General features: G+C 39.7%; 1 protein-coding gene across 1 annotated transcript in view; it reads left to right on the top strand.

Moving 5' to 3' along the window:
• Nucleotides 1–366: 366 nt before the first annotated feature.
• Nucleotides 367–19186, top strand: part of LOC128143772 (vasoactive intestinal polypeptide receptor 1-like) — a 30004-nt gene continuing 11184 nt past the window's right edge. Inside the window, exons 1-5 of the mRNA XM_052791458.1 lie at nucleotides 367–429; nucleotides 10026–10125; nucleotides 13776–13883; nucleotides 14639–14748; nucleotides 17640–17737. Of these exons, the coding sequence (XP_052647418.1) occupies nucleotides 397–429; nucleotides 10026–10125; nucleotides 13776–13883; nucleotides 14639–14748; nucleotides 17640–17737 (449 nt within the window). The 5' untranslated portion in view covers nucleotides 367–396. The remainder of the gene's footprint in view (nucleotides 430–10025; nucleotides 10126–13775; nucleotides 13884–14638; nucleotides 14749–17639; nucleotides 17738–19186) is intronic.

Raw genomic sequence — 19186 nt, 5'->3', positions numbered from 1 at the left:
GGCCACGAGCCTGGTCCCATTAGCAGAAGGAGGGGGTGAATCCAGCATCTCTTCTTGCACAGAGAACATCTGCTTCCAAAGACACCCTAAAAGACCAGTCGGTGCTCCAGCTAGCTCCCCGCAGTTTTGCAGGTGGGTGACAAGAGAACACGTTTATAGAGGTAAGTCCAAAATCCCAGGGGGATGCTGGAGAATCTCCTTCCCTCCTCTACAAGCCTGGTCCTGCAGGGCAAAAAGGTGCCGGAATCCCCCCGGGAAAGACTGGGGTGTCCGGGAAGGGAGGTCCAAGACTCTCCGGGGCGGGTTTTAAGGAGGTGGGGATGGGCTGAGCCTCGGCTTTTGGCAGCTTCACAACAGGCAGAGAGAGCAGGGAAGCCCCAGCGGCTGCTGCAGAGGATGATAAGTTTGTGCTGGCTGCTGCTCCCGCTGGTGAGTAGCCCGGTGGTCCTTCGGGGGGGGGGGGCATCGCACATCTGGCTCTTGACACCATTGACCACAGCTGGATGGCTCTGCAGCTGCTCCGCAGGATCCCGGGGGGCATGTCAGCAAAGGTAAGGTAACTTTTCTCATAAGAAGGAGTAGGTAAAAAGAAAGAAAAATCAGGAAAGGATTAAAAAAAAAGAGGATGGGGATGTAGGAGGGGAGGAAGGAAAAAATATTACTGAGTTAGAGGTTTGACCCGGCTCTTTGCTTCAAAATTTTCCAGCCCTAAGATGCTATTAATAAATGTCTTGTCATTTCCACTCATTAGAATTGCAGTTTCCAAAGGACAGAAAAGCATCCCCAAAGCTGAGTAACTGTAGCATGGCTTTAGAGAGACAGAAGGGGGTGGTTTGCTGTCCCAGTTGTCCTGATAAAGGCAACATTGCTGAAGAAAGAGCATAACTAAAAAGGAATACTTCCTCCTGATGGATTTGGGACATTTACCTCTTTGAGAGTGCACTGATGTTTATACTGCTGAAGGTATCTGCTTGTAATATCACCAAGCAGGAGCACAAACGGTCTTATGCCTGCTGTGCACTGGAGGCAGCAGGTGAGACTGTAACATTAAACATCAGGGAAGATGTATGGGCACAGAGACACAATTCAAGCACATATATCCCTCTCTAAGCCCTATGCTCTACTGCTGGCATTGCCTGGGCTGGTTAGCAAAAGGTAGTGTAAGTACAAGTACAGTCATATATCCTTTTCACCCTCAATCTTCAGCCTCAGAGAAATGTTTGGAAACCTTCCTATGGGTGCGATTCCCAGGGACTCATTAATTCTAACTTTAGCCATTTCACAGTTAAATGTTTAGTGTAGGCTGGGATTTAGACTCCCACTGTAGTCAAGGGGGAGAGAGTCACCTTGCTGGGAGGCATTTCATCTTGTCCTGAGAAAGACAGACGGAGTGAATGTTCCTCTATTGATAATAGTGAGAGCTTAGGTGGGTACAGACTGGTCTTGAAAACCTTCAGTTTTAAAAAGTGAAAGATGGGATGTAGATTTTCACACCTCACGTCCTCTGGAACTAAATTTTTCCTCTGTATTTACACAGCTTTATGTACAAGTGATAGAACATAGATCCTTGCTATTAGTTATATATAGATTTTTATATATATAGCGCTATATATAGTGTTAACTTAACTTGCATATAGTTATTACACATGTGTAATACCCTTTTTTCAGGGAAAACTAGTCAGCCTGAAGTGTTACACTGCTACAGGTACAGTGACTTTGGCATCTGGACTAGCCTTTTTACACATAATAGAGGCACAACTTATTCCTGCAGCTGTCAGCAGATTGGAGCTAACCTGAAGCGATGTATCACGCACATCTGTGGGCTGCCATGCATCACTTTAATGTTTTAGCATATTGCAGCAGACTTTGCCCATAATAAAAGAAATTCTACAAACTGCATGCTGTAGGTAGCTTTTGGCCCCAAACTATTGCTCATCTATAAACTCTAATTACATGTCTGGTAAGAGTCAGTGCTCTAAATGTCAGTGGTTTTCATGTCTCAAACTAGGTCTCATGGGAAGCTTTGCACCCTATGTTAGACAGTCAGGGAAGGCCAGACACCCATAGGATGTATTGAGTAAACAGTCCTTTCACATTTCAAAGGATCACGTCAGAGGAAAGAAATAGGTCTTGTGTGGATTCTGCAAATAGTTCATTATTCAGATATGAAAATAAACCAGAAGGGTAATCCTGAAAACTTCCTCTGTGAAACTGGGTGGTTTTACCTCCTGTCAGCTCCACGGGGAGCTGTATGTTGCAGGATATACTTTGTGCCTTGAAAAATAGAGTCCTTGATACTAAAAATTACCATTTGCTTGTAAGAGACAAGGAACAGAGCAGTGGGTGCTGGAAATGCATAAAACCTACTTTTCCTGTCTTAAAGGGTTCAGAATCTCAGGAAACAGAGGACAGGGAACAGAAAAGCCTCTGCATTCACTGTCCTTCCTGCTGAGCTAAACTGCTTTCTTCTTCAAACACGTAACACCTTTTCACATTTCTGGGGAAGGGGTTCAGTCTGATCTAATGAATGGAGGTGAGAATGGAAACATAGATGGGTTATCGTTGAGCTATACATTTGCTTTAACAAAGCCTTTCTTGTGGTAATAGGCATATGGATCCAAATCTGGGGAAAGACACTGATCTCCCAATAAAACGGAGCTGGGTGCCTAAATTTCTGATATAGCTACTATTGCCTAATTTGTGTTGGAGGGACATGCTTCTTCTAGGGATCCAGTCCCTGCAGAACTTAAATTCCCCTCCATAGGGAACTGGAGGTGTGGAAGAGTCAGTCTGTTTAGGCATTTCGTTAGCCTGGAGGGAGTTAATGGAGGGAGACAGGCTGGTGTACAGTGAGTCACTCTGTCCTCAAATAGGTGTCTGCGACAGGTAGGAGTAATCCTCCCCTGGAACTGCTTGTCTGCCTTCATTGATCATTAAAGAAGGCTTGATAGGGGAGTTTAGAGTAATCATCTAAAATTATCTATCTAAAATTAGAATCTTGTCTAAAGCTACTCATTTAGCCTTCTTCAATACTGCTGGCAAGAGGTGGAAACACTCCAAGAACAACGGCTATGGCTTCAGTTGAGTGAACTTGCTGATGGACTTTGACATCTAGGTTTCAGTTCTTTGGCATTAGGTGACATGAACCCCACCTTTAGGCAAACATACTACACATGCAGAAAGGGAGAAATTTCTCTTTAATTGGGAGGAATACTTGCAATAGCAGAAAACAAGGATCCTCAGTTATTAGTGTTCTGTTATTCTTTAAGTGTTATAATTAAATGCTCTACCAAATTTAGCATAGAGCTAATAAAGTCATTTTCATTTTTCTCAAGATAATACTAATTACATAAAGTTTATAAACAAAATAAATTAGTATGGCTGTATTGTCACATACAGAAAACCTATGAATAAATACATATAGTGAAATACATGGATATCTACGTATAGCAAGTACTGTTCTCTATAAGGCTATGCAGTTAAATACAGTCAGATAAATACAATCCAATACACAGAGCAGCATTCAAGCATTACTCCAATGTCTTAAAAACAATCTTGAAAAGATATTCCTCTAAATGACTGTAAGGCAATCAGTGTTTCAGTTTCTCTTGTTCCATAGGTAATTGAGTTAGAAAGAGAAAACAAATACTGAAAATGTCCTCTAGGTAGTCATTTTCAGCCCAAAAGACTCCTGAAATAATCTATTTAACTGGCTGAAAAGCAAGATTGGAAATAGGTCTTTACCTTTGGGGTTGAAAGCTTCTGGGATCAAGACTGTGTCAGAGCTTGCAAGTTGAGGGCAGGATGTTCCATAATAAATAAATATGTTGCTGGTGACTGCAGTCATGTCACTGCTGTGGTGACCTCATGCTTTAGGGTCAGTCAAAATCAAGAGTGGTAAACATGGCTTGGATATGGTAGAAACAAACTGGATGCCCATCTATTTTCACAAGTGTATTTGCGTGGGGGACTTTTTTGTTGCATAAGAATTCCTTGGTTATTTTTTGTAGTTTCTTGTAGTTTTCTGGCAGAACATAATACTACATATATTACATTATAAATATCCCAGAATTACTCATAGGGCACAGTGGATAGGAAGATCCTTACTGCAGTGATTGTGAAGGTAGCTGTGCTGAAATGGACAAGAGCTTATGGAAATCGAGGTTGGCCCCAGCTCCCTTCAAAGCACATGTGAAAATTGGCTCTGACTCCAGTGACCTGGGCTTCCCAGTCTCAGAGCTTTCTAATTAGCACTTGGCTTTTTGAGAAACGAGTTACGCAGATAGAAGAAGACAGGCCTTATGGAAGATTTTGATGAGATATATTCAACCAAGAAGTTTATGATAAAGGCTGAGGTTTTTCTTTGTCTCCTTCAGTTATTCAACCTGTGTTCAACATTTTTCATGAGCCTCCTTTCATCCTATAAGCCTTTCCTGTTCAGCAAAATTTCAGCTGAAAAAAGTGTATGCATTTCAGAGCACATGCTGGTTCTCTGCACTGTGTCTTTGGCATCACTGGCCAACTTTCAGGACTGACTGAACTCTTCATTCCACAGTTAAAAATAGGCAGAGGATGCAGGAGTGTTGAATGTCTTTGCTGTGCCTTTCTGTATCCTAAAATACCAGGTGAATTTTAATCCTCCAAGCTGGGAGTCAGTGTGTGACATGAATGGCAGACAACTCCAGTTTTGTATAAGGGAGAGCTAAAACATTCAGGCATCAGAGTCATATGAGAAAAACTGAACAGGGGAAGCACAGACAGGGAGAACAGGGAGTACAGGGATGATTTCAGAGCAGATCTGAGATGAGATCTGAGACACGAATGCAAGCTGTAGACACAGAGGCAAAAAGAACAGTGATGAATATGCTTAGTAAATGATTTATGCACTTGATGCAAAAACCATTCATAAGGTTTTAGGATTGCACAGCATTGGAAACTAAACCGGATCACTGGAAGGACCCTTAAAGTTCTTGAAACCCTCCCAACTTGCCAGCGAATTCAGCCACTTCTTCAATTCTTGATTAATTTTCAAAAAGACTAAGTATTACCAATTTCCTTCTGGCTCTTTGATCCCATTGAATTGCTTTTTCAAAAGTGACTAATATATTAGGTGCCCAGCTTTGAAGCATTTCCCTTGTTTTCAGAGAGAATAGAAAATGTCCTTACTTTTCCCCAAGTGTGCTAATGGACTTCATAATGAGTGAAGATCTGTCTTTTATGTGCCATCTAAATTACAGTTTTTCTACCACCACAACAGCCCAGGGGCACCATCTTTGGATGGGTTCTCAGAAAAGATTGCTTTTAACTAAGTTGCACCAGGTATAGCATGAGGATGTTGCTAGAAAGACTCTCTTCCCAGTGCTTGCCAAGTCTGATGTTGTCCAACATAAGCAACTCAAACCCTAAAGTGTCATTAGGTTGAAATTTCTGTTCAGATTTGGGCAAATAAATAAACTATCATGTAACAGAGGAAATATACAATACAATGCTATACTTACTATCAGTGAGTATACTACTTAAGGTTTCAATGCAGTAACCTTACAGATGTTAAGAAAAGGAAGTCTAAAAGTAAGCGCAAACCCAAAATCTGGCTCTCTAAACTGTCTCAGGTTTTTAGCATGTCTGTGCCTGTCATAGATTAACTTTTTAATGTTCACTACGTGATTGCTTTGTTCCAGGCAAGATTTTTTCAGTGGTCAGGACTTAGAGTTAAAACACCCCTGTGAATTTTGGCTGCTCACTAATGTTCAAGCCGGCAAAAAGATCTTTGTGTTACAATGCTCAGCAATGCAAAGCTCTGTTCCTTGAGTGCTGCCTACAACCCTGCACGAAACCTCTAAGTTTTCTGTATAAGCCTTGGGGTGAAGGCACCCCACTGTAATTTTCAGTAAGATACGTGCCAGGTTACTGTCTAGCTACTAGAAAATGTTGATCTAAGAAGTAGCATTTTAAATCAGCCTCTTACACTTATTACTGTGGCAGGGAAGACTGCCAGATTGGACATCCCTGCCTCAGAAATCTCTGCTTTGTTTTGGTTCCTAAATTATCCTTTTCTAAGGTGAACAGGAGCTACTCTTTTCCTACAAGAGCTCAGTTGTTACAGCAGATGCCTCCCAAATTGCAATACTATGTCCCTGCAAAAATGCAGACCCCCTGTTCTCTAGAAAGCCCCATCACCTAACCATTGTAGGCAGATTACACCAACAATATGCACTTTTCTCTCAAGGCATTGTGAGACTAATAACAAAAAATAAGTAAGCCATAGCAAACAAATCACAAGTAATGTTCTGCCCAGAAGGCTTTTCTTTAACTGTAAAATGGTTTAATGTCTTTCTTTTTCTTAAAGCCTGAAGAAAACCAACAAATTGAAGCATCATCACTGTTCTCAATTTGTTGTGTACGAGTCATTTTTTCTTTTTTTTTTTTTTTTTTTTTTTTTTTGTAACAGTGGGATTACTTCCAGTAAGGCTACATGATTGTAAGTTAACACCACCAGCCTCATTTTTGTTTCTTATGGGATAGTCTGTAGGTTACACCTGCAATTGCACTTGATGCTGATTTTCAAACACTGAAGTGTCAGTAATATTTAACCTATGTAACGGCCTATAATAAAACCTCTGGGCTCTGGTGGCTATAGCCACACCCACCCCAAATCCAGTTAACGCAGAAGCAAACAAAATGTGAGCATTCTGATTAATTGCTTACCAATCAGTGGTAGTGGGATTGACTACAATCTCACCATTGGTGAGCATCACCAGCGCTTGGTCAGGATTTCTAGAAGAAATTGTAAAATCATGTTTTCTGGTGATTCATCACTGCTTTCAGAGGCAGGAGTCTGGACTACATGGACTAGGGATCTGATCTGTTATAGCAGTTCCTCTGGTGTGTGTAAAACCAATGCAGTACAACTTCCCTATGGGTAGGGTAGGGGCTTCCCCAGCCACTGTCAAGGAATAGCACTCTACTGATTTCAGTACGACTCTGCTGATTTATGGGGACTGAAGGTCTGGTTCAGTGGGTGTAGATTTACCAAAGGAGAGAAAAAAGGACACGCAGCCTACTTCGAGCAGCAGACAGCCTGGCACACATATTCAATGTTTGATGTACTATTTGGGAGAGCTCAGCTGCTTAGTCCCTCATTTATGGTCCACCTGCATCAGCTGCATGTGTTGCTTAAGTTGACTTTTGGAGAAAAATAAGCCTTCCTCCTCTGAAACTTTTCACAACTACTTATGTGTCTGTTTCTACCATTGCCAGCACCTCTGGCAAGAGATGGGAGTTAAATTAATCCATCTCTCCCAAGTGCTTGTTTCTCAAAGGCATTTCAAATCTCCTTTCATGGTTTTGAGTTCATTTTGGGTTATGACTGGCTGTTGCTTTCAAGACTTTTACCAGAGGACTCAGTATAGATGGTAAGTTGTACAGCATCATGTCAAGTTGTCATGACTTTTAAACGTCAAGCCTAAGAATATTCCAAATACAAAGTTTCTCAGGAGTAACAGAGTCCAGAAATTCCAGAAAGTAGAGAAAAGACTTCTCTCCTGTCCAGCTGAATCCATCTTTATAAACTGAAATAGTGGGAGATTTATACAGCAATCATTTTGTTACTACTACTGAAATAATTCATTTGTTATATAGGCCGAATGCAAAGAGAAATGTATGTTAAAATACAAAGCGATGAGCAGGGATCTTATTAATATCAGAAAATTTTCATTTCAGAATTCTGTTACTATAGTTCAACAGCAAGAAGTACTATTTTAAGAGTCACTCATGTTGATTTATAAAATGTATTTTGAATTACACACTGGAGGACTATAATGCATGAAAAAAGCCATGTCTTAATTTTCTTTTTGAACAGTGTCCTTAATCCCCTTTCTGTTCTAATATTAGGATGTATGAACCATCTCTAGGGCCTCATAATTAAAAGCAGTCTGTCTATGCTACTTTAAAACCCAAATGTAGGCAGAATTTTTAAAGGTTTTTAAAGATAAAGTTGTGTTCTTTTTTTCTCCCTAGGCAGATGTTATTGCTAAGATGACTTGCAGTAAAGTTTCTGTGGAGGCTAAAAGAAGTCCTGGTTGCATTGCTCACTGAATACATTCTGAAAACCAATAAATCAACTTCCTGAGACTGAAAAGGCATTACAGCAGTGATGTTTTCATCTGTACTGTGTTGTCAAAGTCCCTAGAGGTTTCAAATGGCCTACAGTCTTCCTCAGAAGTGTCTCAGAAAGCCTTCAATCCATCATTTCAATTAAAATCACTACCCCCTGAGCCCCTGGCTTTGTCTTGAATAGCATGGCTTGCAAAGGAGCAAACCCTCTGAGCTATTCCATTTAAGTTTCCCTATGTCGTGAACATCCCAATATCCCAAAGGAGGCTTTGGTGCAGTATTCAGTTGTCTGAATACAGTTCAGTTGCTTTCTAGACTCACTTGACTTTATTGAATTGGGGTTTAATTCAGTTACCTAAACATGGGTGTGTAGAAATATTTGAGGCATCAGGTAATGCATTTGAGACTTCCACATGGGGCTGGCAAAATTAATGCAGAATATACTCAAGAGGGCTGAGATACCCTATAGCATCCCAAACAGCACTAACCATTCCTGGGTGAGACATCCTTTACATTTCCACGGACTGCAAAAGAAGCTCAGATAACAAGACCACATGTAGACTCTGACATTGTATGTTCTTTCCCAGAATTTAATTGCCTTTCTAGAGGCAATAATTTGGGGATTTTCTAGGGTATTAAGAACATCTTCACAATCACAGCAGATTTGATGCAGGACTACAGGAGACATGAAACTTTCTGGAGTGGGAGCTGGAGGCCAAGCAAAATACGTGACAGCACCTAAATGACACTAAGTATCTGTACTTAAGAAGATGAATCTAGACCCTGTTCAACAAATGAAGTCTAGAAATCCATTTAGCTGTTTAAATGTAGGTATCTTAATCTGTGAGATAAATATAATTCCTTAAGCTCCCAAAACAAGTCATTAATTTTTTCTCATTTCTTCATCTGGTAAAATGGAAACAATGACTCTGTCCAAGGTGTGTGTAGCATCCTCAGATAATAAGTTGATAAAATTTTGTAATCACTCAGATTAAACTATGGCCAAGATTACTATTTTTCTATTTTCTCTAAATTCTTGGACTTCAGTATTTCTTATTTAAGGCCCAGTGGACATAAAACTTCTGCTCCTATTTTTTGCTTCTGTTTTTATGATTATACCAACTGCTTTCAGAATGGAAGAGCATACACCATCCTCTCTCAGTAGAGTGATTACTATGACACCATAATCTCAAGGTTTCAAAGAAGACCAGGAGCCCATTCTATTAGTGTCAGCATCTAAGCAGAGTATGAAGAGTAATTAAGACTTTATTGTCACACTTAGGGCTGATTCCTCCAATAAAGAAAACTGGGTTCTTGGGAGTGCCCAAGAATCAAAATAGGAATATTTTGCCAATAGGTAGTTCTGAACACCCAAAATAATTAACTAAAAAAAAAAAAAACCCAACATGTATATTTAAAGAAATTGATTTATTTTTATTTGTTTTACAGGGAAGAAATATGTATATGGTCAGACTGCATGTATGTTTGGGGGACTCACTCAGTGTGAATATTCCCATAGCTGATGGATTCATCCAATTTTGGCCACCTGAAAAAGAGGTTGAAATCCAAAGAATGTGAAAAACATTTAAGTTTTGTGAAAAACACAGATGTAAAGGAGAGGTGGTATAAATGTCCAGATTGAAGAAGAGGTGCTACATGAGCTTGACCATTATGATACACTGAAGAATCCATATGAGTATGCATATCCAGATGCATATCCAAATTGATAAATGTATGAGATCACAGCCTCCTTCTGCCGTTTACATGTCCCATTTGCAGAAAAATCTTCAGCTGGAGTTTTCACATTCTTAGACCTCAAAGTATGAGCCACGAGGTACAAACTGGAAAGAAACCTGGCTCTTCTCCATTCCGATAATCACAGAACTTCTTGTTTTATTTTTTCTCTTACTGAGGTTGTGGGAATCCATCCAGAATGCAAGATATTCCAGCAGGTGCTCAAAGAGGAGGCTCTCTGCTTAGAAACGAATGAATCTGTTTCACCTGATCTAAAAGGTAATGGTCCTGATTGTCAAGCTCTGATATGAATATCCCTTGTATATCACTTCAGGGGCACAATATCAAGATACCATTTGTTCTCCTCAATCAAGATATAATTCCTATTTTATTTGGTTTCTTAATAGTTTGAAATGTTTCTTCTGTAGGCTGGGACTTTACCTCATCTCATTTTAGACATCTTTAAAAGCTCAATGTCTAAGTCAGGACTTGTCGTCTTAGATTCCCTTAAAGTAAATGGAGGAAGATGGATATCCCTAGAGCATGTTTCATTGCATCTGGTTTAGATGCTTACTTTAGAATGAGATCAATCATTCTCTGGAATAGTATTTCTCTTTACTAACTACAGAATGAGACTAAGATGATCAGTTCAGACCCTGAGAAGTTTAGATGCTTAGTTAGGGCAAGAAAACCCTACTTGGAATGTCTTACATTCCTAAAGTATTTGGTGTATACTTCACTTATATCCAAAACTCCAGAGAAGCTTACACAGAAGACACTGAAACGCATGCTGAAATTACATCGTGTTGGGAATCATTCCAATCTGGTGAAAATGTTCTTTGCAAAACAAAAAAAACAAAAGAAAAAATTAAACCCAACTTCTTCAAAATATTCTATTTCTATATTTTTGGAAGTTCTTTGTTTCTTTGTTTGTTTGAAAAGATTTATTGTGGTGGCGTTTTGAAATCTATTACAAGCTCAAATACAAATTTTGAAAATTAAAATGAACATTTCAGAGATCCTGTAAAATATTTGTAAAATGCTGTGTAGGGGGTTCTCTTTGCTGGGGTTTTGGCATTGTGGAGACATGTTTTGAATCGATTCAAAGTGAAATTTCAAAATGTTCAAACTCTTTCAAAAGTTCAGTCATATTTTTTCTGGCCAACTTTGCTTAGAAAAGTCTGAATCCACCTCAGTGAGATTTTTCAGATACATGAATTATCAGATGTTAATTTTCTACAAAGGAGTTATGAGACAAAGATGCTTCATGCACTTAGGATGAATAGAAGTATTGCAACCACCTGGAATTCTGCCTTTAGCAGCCTATTGAAATTCAGAGACTAACCCCCAGGATGCTTCCGTTATCATCATCTTTATTTTTCTGCAGCATTTCCAGTCACTCTAATGGCTGATATCCTTCTTGTACTTGCCTACTCTATTTTAGTGGTATTTGCCCCCACCTTCAATCAAGTCCAGAATACTTCCTGGACACATTTTGCACTTGGAACACCCAGTAACCCACCCAAAAAATGTTCTGACAAAAATCAGGCATTTTCGATAATGTTCTATTACATGCGTTACATTATGATATTCCAAGTATTTTTCTCTTTACCAGAAAAATAATACATGATTTTGGAATCCTCATTGTAGCAAACGGTACTCAAAAAAAATAAAAATCCCTGAAAGTTCTGTTAAACTATTAAAAATCTTCAACTTTGTCCACTCCGATCTTCTCAAAGCTCTCCTTTCCACCTTTCATTCTCTAGAGATGGAAAGATTTTAATGAAAATGTGTTCTGGTCTTTACAGCCTTTCTCAATATATTTTAAAATGAAACATTAGATCTAGAAAAAGAATTCATGCCCAATATTTTATCTAGGATATTTTAAAACTAGACTTGCATTTCAGTTTTCAGGAACTGAATGAGACAAACTGAAGGATCACAATTTGTAGAGAGTTACTTCTCAGTAGTCGCAAAGAATCTGTGCTGGAAGTAGTCTATATTGCAGACTTTTTTAATCTAAAGTAGTTCCACATTATTCTTGTTGTACAGAGCAGTGTCTAACAAGTATCATTGGTAGAGTCCAGGGTGCAATTCCTCTCATCTTGAAGTAGATATTTAAAATAGGTCAATTGAATCAAGCTCTAAAAATACTTATTTTTTCTCCATTGTTGAAAAAAAAAAAAAAAGAGCTGAGGGTCACTGCAAAAGACTTAAGTATCTGTGATGTCAACATTACTCGATACAACTCGTACTGCAGTTGTCTTTATGGAGTCACAGGTGACTTGGACAATCACTAGTCTCTTGAAAATCTTAGTGTGTAAAATGCTCTTTCTGCCTCTGCACTCAGCGCTTTCTTTGATATAAACTGTAGAAGTCACTGGAAATGAAGCCAGATCTGGGATTTACAACATACAGGTTCCACTCCTACATAAAGCCACCTGATTCTCATTTTTAACCCCACATTGCCAAATACAACAGATTTTTACACCCAGATCATCAAAGGTACTATAGTCACTCTAAGAGGGACCCTTAAAGTCCCTAAGTCTAAGCGTGTGGGCTGCTGCATGTCTAAGTGGGACTCATATTACCTGACTTTATTAGTTTGAAAATTAGCAGCCTAATTTAGGCTGTAATCATCAGAGAAACCTAGGTATTTGCATTGAGTGATTCATCCTGTCCTCAGAAAGGAGCCACCAATATATGGGATGAATCACGCGCTGGAAGTCCCTGTCTATTTGTACTGATTACAGAGGGGACACAGCTAAGATTAGCTAACATATCTTAGACAAAATTAGAGAAAACCAATCAAGGCTTCTGTTTTCCCATCTGGCAAATTGGGGATACCAGGAACTTCGTCCTCCCAAGGGTGATGTGCGCATAATGCTGTGGGAGATTCTCAGGACTATCCTTTCGGAAGCTGGAGAGTAACTTTGCTCAGCTACAGGCAAGTAATATTGCTTCCACATTTCAGCTTTTGACAATTTTAGATTTGCCTTGTCATCTGTCACAGAGGAAACAGAAAAGAATCAGTGAAAGAAAATAACACCTCCCAAATGAAACTCATGCACTGCTTTATATCCACCTTACGACTACCTAGAGATCGGTTTCGGTTACAGCGTGGTGTTTTTTTTATTGGTTCAGGCATCTTTACATGCTGATAATTTTTCTGTGCTGCACCCACACCTACTTGCCGACAAACACTGCGTGACCACAGCTTGAGTCTCAGTATGGTGCACCCTTGACAAAGCTGTGATTAACTATAACTTCTGAAAACATTTTTTAGCTAGTAACGTGCCCTCTGTCCTCAGCTAGCAATCTCCGGTTTAGAGAACCTCGTGAATGCCAACCAGTCAGACCTACTCCTGATGATGGTTATTTTATATGATGCTGGGAGATGGTCTTCTAGTTTGGGATGAATCTAATCCCTGTTGAAGTCCATTGTAAAAATGCCATTGATTGCCTAAGAACAGGACTTCAGACTTTAAGCATGGAATCAAGAGACTAAGGCTGAATTTTTAAGTCTGATGTTTTTCAGTTAGACTGTGAAACCCGTAATGAGAAATCTCAAGTGCTAATAATTATTCAGTGTTTTTATTTTGCTGACTTTTGTTTTGTCAACAGAAAGAGCTCCGGCTGATTTGACTTTCAGATTGTGTCTGCTTGAATTTCAGGTACATTCTCTCATGAGATAAGGTGGGGGAAGGTTGAACTGGAACGCCAAGTGCTTATGTGAGCAAGGATGCTTTCAAAGAGAAGAGGAAAACAATACAATCCTTCACTTGCAGAGCTGTTGCTTCATTTGCATGTCCTGTTGTAGCTCTTCTTGCATATCAATTAGTGGGAAACCCACAGACAACCTCATTATGGAAGATCAACTGTGTGATGTTCTCTGTGTGTTTCGTTATTTAGAGGCACTTTTTTTTCAGGATGCACCAGAGATTGGGATGGTCTAACCTGTTGGCCCAGAGCCACTTTTGGGGAAGTGGTTAAAGTTCCTTGTCCAAGATTTTTTGAAGAAATCACCAATATCCACGGCAAGACTTTTTTCCTATACTTTTTGTCCCTACATATTTTTTAAAATGCATTCTAATATTTATAGATTCAGTAATTTGCTTATTTTCCTGATTTACAATGCTATCTTATGTCAGTCGACATACAGTAATTATCCAGATACAGATCTTGTCTTATGATCAATATTTGGCACTCTTTTGGTTTGTGTTATGCTGCACTGAATTGTCTAGTCTCTTTGGTGGTCTAAAAATTATGGGCAATTGCACTACGTTGCTGAGGTTATAAAGGAATATAAGTATGTCACAGAATCACTGATTTATAAAGTCATAGAATAATTTAGAAAGGACTGCTTGAGGTCATCTAGTCCAATCCTCCAGCCAGAGCAGGAACGTGTTCAAATATTGTATCTAACTTCAAACCTAGATTGGGTGGCTCAGGGCTTTGTCCATAAGCAAAAATCATGTTGTAAATGCAGGATAGGCTGCATAATTTGATTTCCTCTGTGTAAGGATTGAATTTGCAGAATGAATTTCCTATATGAAATGTAGAAGTTCCACTGCATCTTGAAATGAATAGGAACATTTGTCTCAACTTTTCAAATGATATATAGAATAATATAACTGTATAGGTAATCTTGCTGAACATGACTAGACCTGTAAGTACCTAACTTAAGAATCAAAGCAGGAATAAAAATTTGTCGTTGTTCATCAAAACTTAAAGAACCCTGCGTGTCCGTCCCCCCTGCTAATTCATTCTCTGATATATTTTACCATTAAAGGCTTCCTTCAGAGAAACTGTACACAGGAGGCATATTGGTCAGAACCATTCCCACCATACACCACTGCCTGTGGATTTGATGAAGGTTCCAGTAAAGGGCCTGAAGATCAGGTGAGTTTTTATTTCCTGCTTGTGGACATCTCTGGAGCACCCTTTTTGGTGTGCTGAGTAGTTGGATGCTCCCACACATCTGAGCCCTGCCAGAATCCAGTAATTACCCATCTTCAGTGCTAACCTCAAACCTTTTAGGTATATTTAGAGCCTGTTTAACAAACTAGGCTTAATATAAAGCAAGGAAGTAGCAGGTAGCACTTTCCTCTCCATCCAAGTGTCTCCTCTTGGTGTTAATGAGTAGACTCACGATTGTTCACTTGTCCTGCCTAACAAAGATTTTGGTTCTCTGACAGGTGATTTGAATCCTCATCATGTATCCATCTCCCAAGGAAGCCCTACCAATCTGTCTGGGGGGAAATTTTTCAGGGAAAATTCCTTTGGATCCCTCTTGGTTTTTTTTCCAGATGTTACTGAGTCAGAGAAAAAGATTCCGTAACTTTATAGCATGGTGGTCAATGCATGTCTTTAGGAGCTAAAACTTGGATGCCATTGAGTACACATCTTTAAGAGGGAACTCTTGGATGCTGTTGAGTATTTCCACACTTATCTTGGGTGCTAAGTGGAGCAGGAAGTGAACTCTATTTTTTTTACCTGATGATCATCATTGGTACTCAATGAGGCTCCAGCAGCATTTCTTTGCCCCCCACATCTTCATATGATTTAAATTTTCATGTTCTTCATCATCGTACTTGTCCCCAGGATAGGAATGCCTCACACTTCATTGGTGATGGTAGTGCCTCAGTGGTGAACTTTGCCTCATGGCTGAAGGTTGTTGATTAACAGAGACGTGCTCGCTGCCTCTGCCTTTGAGTTCTGACCTTTGCTAAATGGGATAGTTTTAGCAAGAGAGAATAGGGGTGTCTCCATTCCCTCATCTCCAGTCTGTATTGGACAAGGCTCATATATCCTGCACAAATGCAAAATGGGGCACATCACTGCCTCCTCCTATTGTGGTATTTTGATAGAAGCAATGGACTCCCTCCAATGTATGAAAGAGAAGACTAACTCATATAGCTTGTTGTGAGTGTGGAGTCATGACTCAACAGTGGAAAAAGGTCATTTGTCACAGGCCAAAGCACGACACAGAATGGTGACGAGGGTTGTCATCAGTAACACTCTGGATGTTACCTGGAGTAAACCATTTGATTGTCCAGGCATGCAAGCTCAAGCACAGAAGTACTAGTTCAGGTATCTGAATCTTTAGGAAGTGTAGACACAATTGGCTTCAGCCATTTGGCTCCATGAGCTTAGAAACTCAAGCACAGCTGTAACAGGCAGTATACATATCTGGAGCTCAATTCCCCGCCTGTAAACTAAGAACATTTGTCCTTCTTTACACTGTGGGGAAGCTAGAAAGATAAATGCTTAAAAAACTTCTGGAAAGATGCTGGAAACCATGCAAACAGTCCAGAAGGGATATAAGACTCATAAGGTGGCATATATTCTGGAGCACAGTCCTCCAGCCCTGGGGCTAGCTGCCATGGCATGGCTCTCACCCACAAAGCTAGTCTCTTACTCTCCAGGGTGGCTTTCTCCGAGCAGTTCTTGGCTTGTGTTAAACCAGACATAATTTGTAGCTGACCTAGGCTGAAATCAAGCAAGGGACTATATTTACATTTTAACATTATGGAAGATTTCAAGGCAGAGCTCATGTCTGTGCTGCGGTTGTTTTTAGTCTGTTATTCCAGTCAAACCCACAAGGTCTATAAAAGGAAGACAAGATCAGTAAGCTCTACTGCATTGTAAACATAGGGAAGTAAGAAAGAAGAATCCCACTTACATTCTAAGAGAACCACTCATTTTGTATTTCATATCTGCACTGAGGACTTATGTTATCTTCTGCATATAGTAGGGTTTTTTAGCTACCCTACAAAAATAGATAAAATGCATTGAAATACTTCGTTGTTCAGTTGAAGAACCTATTTTCTAATTTTCACCTGTGTTTTGAAAAGACTGTATAAAAGATTAGGACTATTTCAGAAACACCAGGATGATTCCTAGGTTGTCAGAGTTGCATGATTTATTTATGGATCTACTTAAAATTGCTAATTGGTTGTCTCAACCCAGAATTGTTGCCTTTTGGTTAAACAGTTTGGATCAATTAGAGAACAAAATGTCCATTTGCATTTGCAAGGAGGAAATTTGCCTGGATTCAGAGAATTCAGTTTCTTGGGATTTTAAATAATTAGGTGATCTTGTAGTGAATCAGAATAAAATTTGCACGGATAAAGCAACATAAACGTGCTTCATTTTTCTTAGGACATAGGATGTTTAAATGCAAAACAAACAAACGAACTATAAAGAATTTACTGCGTTACCGTATACGACAACTGAATGAACACTTAGTCCAAAGAATTAAAGACTGTGAGGTTATTTTCTTTGCTTTAGCTTTCTTACCTCCACGATATGATGTGACTCTTTCACAGTGCTTCATTTTCCTCACCTGCAAAAATGCAAGTTTTATTTCTCTTTCAGCTATAGCTGTTGATGAAAACCAATACTTATCGAATCTGGCCCAGGTGTAAAGTGACAGATTCACAAATAACCCATCAGCAGGTTTCAGTGCCCTAGAGGCTTTATGTACCTATAGAAGAAAATGTAGTTACTTAACAAAGTTAATATTTTCCTGTTGAACATGCTGAAAGGGATGAACATTGTAGATGAGCCTGTGGGCTGTGAAACCTGTCTCATGTAAGGTTAAGTAGGATTCAAAACAAAAATGGTGTGTTGCGATGGAGGGAAAAACTTGAAGGAGATCTTAAGCATGCAAAGCAACGCATAGGTGATGGGTCTGACTAGTAAGGGAAAATGTATCTTAGCAGAATAAGCACACCAGCATGCATGCTGCATAACCACCAGCATTGGTCTGTGTTCTCTTTTTCTCATAGAAATCATATTACTCTGCATTTTGGCGTGTCTACACTGCTGGCTATGCAGCATCAGTGACTTCACTCATTACAGCTCTAATTGTCTTTGCTGCCTTCAGGTAAAAAAAAAATGGTCTTTTTTTTCAGGATGTCTTAAGACAGCCTCATCCTAATTCCTCTCAAACCTTCTGTGTTTTTGTTTTGTGGGATTTTTTATTATTATTTTCAAATCCTTCTCAGGCATAACACCATTGATGGCAATGGGTCCTCTATTCATGTAGTTGCATTTCCCTGCAGATGTTAAAACAATCAAGCTGGTTGGGCAGTCTGTCTTAGCCTCTTCAATGACACCATACAGTGGAAATGCTCCAACATGTTCACTATTAACATAAGATAACTATTCCTCCAGTGCACAGCAGGACATACTCTGCAGAAACTGAATATCTCATGCCCCTGAATCAGCAGTAATTCTAAACTGTGGAAGACCATTGTTTCCATAATTGGGAGCTATAGAAAGAGATTTAAAGAGATTTAAATGTCATGTTTGAAGATGTTGGATATTAGGAAATGGATCCTGGTTTTGATTGGTTCTAATGCACTTGGACAAAAGGCTTAAACTTACTCTGTGGACAGGAATGCAGAGCATAGAAGCAGTTTCCTAATTGGAATGGATTGGCAATCTTAAAGGTCATATCACTTCGAGGATCCCAGAACCAAGTAGGGTGTCCAAATCTTGAAGGAGATTCCTTCAGCACAAGGTAAAACTATGGACAGGCAATCTAGGGAAATAGAATCATAGAATCATTTAGGTTGGAAAAGGCCCTTAAGATCATCGAGTCCAACCGCAAACCTAACACTGCCAAGTCCACCACTGAACCATGTCCCTAAGCACCACATCTACACGTCTCTTAAATACCTCCAGGGATGGTGACTCCACCACCTCCCTGGGCAGCCTGCTCCAATGCTTCATAACCCTTTCTGTGAAAAATTTTTTCCTAATTTTCCAATGTAAACCTCCCCTGGGGCAACTTGAGGCCATTTCCTCTTGTCCCACCACTTGTTACTTGGGAGAAGAGAGCAGCATCCACCTCACTACGACCTCCTTTCAGGTAGTTGTAGAGAGCGATAAGGTCTCCCCTCAGCCTCCTTTTCTCCAGGCTAAACAACCCCAGTTCCCTCAGCGACTCCTCATAAAATGAATGCAGTCTAGGGTAAGGCAGCTACTTCTCTGGCAGCCATCCCACACGTGACTGACACCCACTCAATACTCTCTTCTCCTCTGGCCAGAAAGGGGCTGAAGAGCCTGTTGCAAACTTGTTCAACAAAAAATGTTATTTAGAATAATTAAAAGACATTCTTATAATACAGCCCAAGAGTCCCAGTGTTACTCTCTGCTTCTGACATCTCCTTTAAATGTGTGGTAATTCAAGGACAATTATACTAGCACTTTTATTAGCTTAAACAGATAAAAACTGCTCTGCTCCCTGATGTCTAGCTCCCTTTCAAATAGTGACAGATCATTTATTTGCTTTGGAAGGTGTCTGCAGTCATGTGTATTCCTGTTTGAG

This window comes from Harpia harpyja, chromosome 1 (genome assembly GCF_026419915.1).
Source record: "Harpia harpyja isolate bHarHar1 chromosome 1, bHarHar1 primary haplotype, whole genome shotgun sequence".
Classification (NCBI taxonomy): domain Eukaryota; kingdom Metazoa; phylum Chordata; class Aves; order Accipitriformes; family Accipitridae; genus Harpia; species Harpia harpyja.
Note: the sequence above shows the minus strand (reverse complement) of the source record. Positions and strands in the feature narration are given on the sequence as shown.